This window comes from Triticum dicoccoides, chromosome 3A (assembly GCF_002162155.2).
Source record: "Triticum dicoccoides isolate Atlit2015 ecotype Zavitan chromosome 3A, WEW_v2.0, whole genome shotgun sequence".
Lineage (NCBI taxonomy): Eukaryota > Viridiplantae > Streptophyta > Magnoliopsida > Poales > Poaceae > Triticum > Triticum dicoccoides.
The window spans coordinates 352,468,160-352,474,442 of record NC_041384.1 but is presented as its reverse complement, the minus strand read 5'-3'; the positions used below and the strand labels follow the sequence as shown (position 1 = coordinate 352,474,442).

General features: G+C 45.8%; 1 protein-coding gene across 5 annotated transcripts; it reads right to left on the bottom strand.

Moving 5' to 3' along the window:
- Positions 1-1,130: 1,130 nt before the first annotated feature.
- Positions 1,131-4,601, bottom strand: LOC119268179. Of its 5 annotated transcripts, none has more exons than XM_037549747.1 (3): positions 4,120-4,601; positions 3,895-4,012; positions 1,131-1,351 (listed from the first exon to the last, which is right to left on the bottom strand). In XM_037549747.1, exons 1-3 carry the CDS (start codon positions 4,213-4,215, stop codon positions 1,320-1,322), a joined length of 246 nt encoding a protein of 81 aa, XP_037405644.1. In that variant the 5' UTR covers positions 4,216-4,601; the 3' UTR covers positions 1,131-1,319. The 5 variants fall into 5 exon arrangements, 4 of the variants coding, with proteins under 4 accessions (XP_037405644.1, XP_037405642.1, XP_037405643.1 ...); XR_005132965.1 differs by lacking the exon at positions 1,131-1,351 and adding exons at positions 2,609-2,654; positions 3,488-3,811 and having other exon boundaries at positions 3,895-4,601; XM_037549745.1 differs by having other exon boundaries at positions 1,131-1,323; positions 3,488-4,601.
- Between the last annotated feature and the right edge of the window lie 1,682 nt (positions 4,602-6,283).

Genomic DNA, 6,283 nt, shown 5'->3' with positions numbered 1-6,283 from the left:
TTTTTACTAATCTTGTATACCTAGCACATTAGGATTTTAAGCAAATTACCATGCTATTTGAGACTCTCAAAATAATCTAAGTGAAGCATGAGAGTTCATCTATTTCTTCAAAATAAAACTACCACCATGCTCTAAAAGATATAAGTGAAGCACTAGAGCATCGACAAACTACTCCGAAAGATATAAGTGAAGATCAATGAGTAGTTGAATAATTATGCAACTATGTGAAGACTCTCTAACATTTAATAATTTCAGATCTTGGTATTTTATTCAAACAGCAAGCAAAGCAAAATAAAATGGCATCAAAGAATAGAAAACATCATGTGAAGAAGCAAAAACTTAGGATCAACCGATACAAACTGATAGTTGTTGAAGAAGAAAGGTGGGATGCCAACCGGGGCATCCCCAAGCTTAGACGCTTGAGAATTCTTGAGATATTATCTTGGGGTGCCTTGTGCATCCCCAAGCTTGAGCTTTTGTATCTCTTTAATTCCTCTCATATCACGGTCTCCCTAAATCTCAAAAGCTTCTTCCACACAAAACTCAACAAGGACTCGTGAGATAAGTTAGTATAAACCATTGCCAAAACCTTATCATACTCTACTGTAGCAAATCACTAAAATTATTATTCAACATTGCGTACTAAATGCCTCTGTATATTTAATAGTCCTATCCTCAAATAGAATCATTAAAGAAGCAAACATATGCAAACAATGCAAACATAACAGCAATCTGCTTAAACAGGATAGTCTGTAAAGAATGCAGCAACATCCATACTTCCATAGCTCCAAAAATTATGAAAGAAAATTCCCACTGTAGTAAATTTATCAGATCTTAATATGCAAAAGGTTTCAACATTTTATCGCATTCTGAATTTTTTAGGGAATTATTGCAACAGCAGTAAACTTTCTGTTTTCAAACAGCAACATGTGGACTTCTAAAATAGGCATAGTAAAGGCTATCAATGCCACTTTTATTGAAATAAAAGATGCGGCTATATCTCCCACATGTCGGAGCACGACTTAGAGGCATAACCGCATAGTAGGCATGTCACAAGAGGGGTAATCTTTACACATCCCATGTACTGAATAAGAAAGGGGTAAAGAGCTGGCTTACAATCGCCACTTCACACAATACATAAATATAGCATTACATCATCCAGAATACAATCAAGGTCCGACTATAGAACCAAAATAAAAGAAGACAACCCCTCATGCTAGATCCCCGATCGCCCCAACTGGGCTCCTCTGCTGATCAACTGAAACGGAACATCACAACGAACACGTTCTTCATCGAGCTCCTCCTTGAGCTCGGTTGCGTCACCTGCAACTGGTATCATCAGCACCTGCAACTGGTTTTGGAAGTAATTTGTGAGTCATGGGGACTCAGCAATCCCACACCCTCGCGATCAAGACTACTTAAGCTTATGGGTAGGAAAAGGGGGTAGTGAGGTGGAGCTGCAGCAAGCACTAGCATGTATGGTGGCTAACTTACGCAAATAAGAGTGAGAAGAGAAGCAAAGCACGGTCGTAAACTAGAAGTGATCAAGAAGTGATCATGAAACTACTTACGTTCAAGCATAACACAACAACCGTGTTCACTTCCCGGACTCCGCCGAGAAGAGACCATCACGGCTACACACACGGTTGATGCATTTTAATTAAGTTAAGTGTCAGGTTTTCTACAACCGGATATTAACAAATTCCCATCTGCCCATAATCGCGGGCACGACTTTCGAAAGTTCAAAACCCTGCAGGGGTGTCCCAACTTAGCCCATCACAAGCTCTCACGGTCAACGAAGGATATTCCTTCTCACAGGAAGACCCGATCAGACTCGGAATCCTGGTTACAAGACATTTCGATAATGGTAAAACAAGACCAGCAAGACCACCCACTGTGCCGACAAATCCCGATAGGAGCTGCACATATCTCGTTCTCGGGGCACACTGGATGAGCGCTCCATACAGCTAAAACCAAGCCCCGAGCTTCCCCGAGGGGGTGCTGCAAAGGACTCTAGTTTGGACCAACACTCAGAGGAGCACTGGCCTGGGGGGGTTAAAATAAAGATGACCCTCGGGCTCCGGAAACCCAAGGGAAAAAAGGCTAGGTGGAAAATGGTAAAACCAAGGTTGGGCCTTGCTGGAGGAGTTTTATTCAAGGCGAACTGTCAAGGGGTTCCCATCATAACCCAACCGCTTAAGGAACGCAAAATCAAGGAACATAACACCGGTATGACGGAAACTAGGGCGACAAGAGTGGAAAAAAACACCAGGCATAAGGCCGAGCCTTCCACCCTTTACCAAGTATATAGATGCATTAATTAAAATAAGAGATATTGTGATGTCTCAACATATCCATGTTCCAAACATGGAACAAACTTCATCTTCACCTGCAATTAGCAATGCTATACGAGGGGCTGAGCAAAGCGGTAACATAGCCAAACAACGGTTTGCTAGGAAAGGTGGGTTAGAGGCTGACATGGCAAAATGGGAGGCATGATATAGCAAGTGGTAGGTATCGCGGCATAGCAATAGAGCGAGCAACTAGCAAGCAAAGATAGAAGTGATTTCGAGGGTATGGTCATCTTGCCTGAAATCCTGCAAGGAAGAAGAACAAGTCCATGAAGAAGACAAACGGACGTAGTCGAACGGATCCTCACAAGCGCGACGTTAACGGAACCAACCCGAAGAAGCAACACCGGAAAGAAGCAAACCACATAGTAAAACATCCACCACATAAACATGGCATGATGCACAACCAAGTATGATGCATGTCCGGTTTAATGATTCATGGCATGGCAAAGTGCACAAGCAAAACTACAAGTTAAGTGCAGCTCAATATGCAACGAGTTGCATATTGACGAAACACCACAACAAGTTGTTTAGTTCGATCTCGTTTATGTACCCAACAATATTAAATGTTGATTAACATGGCAAGAGGTGAAGCAAATGAAAACTACCTATCTAGGCAAGTTTAAATGAGGCCGGAACAACAAGCAACAAGTCCGGAAACTCCTCATGTGCAAATTTTAAGGTTTGGTACTGTTCTGCCCTAAACCATATTTTAGAGTTTTTAAACATGCAAAGTGATGCCACCATGTTAAACTAGACATTTTTCTACCCCATTTATACATATAAAGATTATTAAATTTGGAGGTACGGTTAAATAGTTATGAATTAAATCATTTTAGCATGGCATATGGGCAAAAATTACACAAACAGCATTTTAAACATTTTAAACATGGATGAAAATGACATATTATGAAACTACACAAAATTCTAAGCAACTTTCATGTTAAGTTTGTTTAAATCCGATGCACGGTTATTTAGGTGTGAGCATTTTTAAAATGATGGCATATTCTGTAATTATGCATGTGAAGGAAATTTAGTAAATTCGCAGAACTAAAAAAAACATCTATGGGCCGAATCTGGTGCAAGTTGGGCCAACTGAAAAAAAACAAAAGGGGCGCTGCTGGGAGGTGTCTCACCATGGGCCAAGGCCCAGTCAGTGGAACAGGCCGGCGAATCTGGCGGCCCACGGCGATGGCAAAGTAAAGGAGGGCGCTGGGCCTTGCAGCCACGACATGGTCGTGGCCCAGTCGACCTCGCGGTCAACCGGTGCATCCGGATCGATCAGGCGCCCGTCGTCTTGCTCGTGCAAGAGCGAAACAAGGAGGTGGCGCGGGCCTAGGTGCGATGCAGGGAGATGGAGGTCATCGGCGGCACTTGGCTTCGGGGACGGCTGGATCCAAGCAAGAGGCATCGAGGGCAGGTGGTTCTGGCCGGAGGCAAGGCCGTGACGGGGCGACCTCCTGTAGCAGAAGGCGGCAGTAGCGGCTGTGTCAAAACAGGCTCGCGAGGAGCAAAGGTCCGGCGCGAGCGGCAAGGTGGCTACCTGCAGCGGCGCAGTCCAATGGCAACAGGGACGGCAGGAGGCGGAGAGGCGAGGAACGGAGAAGATGGACGGATCCGAGGCTAAGGCAGCGAAATCCGGCGACGCGGGTGGTGGCTCCCTGGGCATAAGAGAGAAATTAGAGGGAGAGACAGACGCGAGGGAATGAGAGGAGGAGAAGGATGGGCAGAGGCACGGCGACCTGCGATGCTCCAGCGTCACGCTCACCAGCACGGCAGAGGAGGCCAGGACGGCGAGGTCGTTGGGACCCTGGACGGTGTCGGCTTGAGGAGCTCGGATGACAGCATCCATAACGGAGAACATAGGAGGCTTGGACGAGCGGGGCGACGACGGAGCGCAAGGAAGCAGGGCCTCAAGAGGGACGCTCGGGGTAGCGGAGGAGGAGAGACGATGTTGCTGCTGGTTCGGTCACCGGTGGCGGCAGCTTGTCGAGGTCGCCGTCGCGAGGTAGTCGAGGAGGCGGGCGTTGAAGCTGGCACGGCGGGGCTGCGAGGACGGGCGCGCTCGGGCAGAGGGGGAAAAGGAAGGAGCTCCAGCGAGGTCCGTCGGGGTGGATTGGTGGTGTTGGGATCGATGGAGGTGAATCGGGAGGGGAGGTGGAGGCTGCCATTTGGGTGGATGGGGAAAAAACTAAGTGGATTTGGCCAGGATCCCGAGAGGATTTGGAATGGCGGCGGCGAGGAGGAGGATGGGACAGCTCCCCTAAAATTTAGGGTTGCTTTCTATATATATGCTGTTGGATTAGGTTAGGGGGTATTCAGTCCGTCCGATCGTAATCGGGCGGTCGAGAATAAATTGGTTAGGGTGTCCAAATAAAAAAACGGAGATGTTTTGTAGATGTTTGGGGATGAACCGAATCCAACGGTGACGATTGCCCGGGTCGGGTTCGGGACAGCTTCGGACACACGCGAGGGGTCGAAGCACTGTGCAGATAGGGGTTAGACGAACGAGGTTAAGTGTGTGGTCGGCTTGAGAAGAGAGGGGAGGAATGCAACCCGGCATCCGTTTCCGGAGACCGAAAACGTCCAACGATAGACCGGCTATATTGCCGCTATAGTTTAACGGTTGGGCATCAAACGGACTCCAAATGCGATGAAACTTGGCAGGTGGCCTACCTACACTATAATAAGACCGCACGCCAACTTTCAACCCAATCTGAGAACATTTTCCGGCCACTTATAAAATACTATCTCGGACATGCCGCGGGCGCGTGCAAGTGTGTCTGGGCTGAGAACGGACAACGGACGGAACTGGGGGAACCCGGACGAATGCAAGTTTTGAAAACATGATGATGCAATTCGGATGATGACATGGCAAGATGAAACACGCAAGCGGAAGACAAGGCAACAACAGCGAATAACTGGAAGACACCTGGCGCGTCGGTCTCGGGGCGTCACAACACTCCATCACTACGAGAGGATCTCGTCCCGAGATCTAGGATGGCACCGGATAGAAACGAAAGAGGATGAGAAGAGGTGAATCTAAGTTGCTTCTTTGACAAATGAGTGAAACCAAAGAACCTTGAAAAGGTTAAGCCATTTCGAGAAAAGAATACAATGGAGATGAACGAAGTTGAAAACACTCCGTTAGAAAAGAGAAAAGAGGAAGAACAAATTCGGACATCACTCCAGTTGAAAAGAGATGCAAGACTTGATAAGGCGAAAAGATCTTGCACAGAGGATACAACACTCCCGTTAAATTGATAAGCATGAAAAGAACACGATCCTGACAAAATATGAAGATGGGTTGAAGAGAGCAACATCACAATGCCTCCGGAACAAAAGAATAGAAGTTGGATCGTTGGAAAGGAAAGAGTTGAGAAGAAAATGACATCTTCTACCACAATAGAATTTGAGAAGAATCCTTAGAAAGAAGTATTGAACGGAGTTGTTGGAAAATCAACAACGAAAATAAAAAGCTGCTTGTGGGCTTATGAAAACATCTCAAAACTTAAGGTGAAATTCTGCCACTAACGAAAACAAGATTGGATTGATAAGAACAAGGAGACGAGAAACTTATCTCACCGGGAGGATAAATGAAGAACTTGGGTCATTTATGAGCATCATAGATATCAACAATCCTTAGGGAAAGCTTTAGGTGAAATATAACCCAAGATAACTCCAATGAAGGGATTGATGGGTTGAAAAGATGTCCTGAATGACTGAAAATGATGGATTTAAGATATGTCATTCCGAACAACTTGTGAATCATGAAACACCAAGCAATTGTCAAAATGACGTAACACCACCTCAAAAGATAATGTAGAACGAATTGCACTTCGGAATGCAAGATGAAGAAAACTTGAGCTCCTTTGAAAAGAATCTCAATGAACACTTCGAGAAGGAATTAAATCCTTGCTGAACCATCATGT

Excerpts from the sequence above, each read along its gene's own strand:
- LOC119268179 (XM_037549745.1), bottom strand. The coding sequence starts at position 4,215 with ATGTTCTCCGTTATGGATGCTGTCATCCGAGCTCCTCAAGCCGACACC.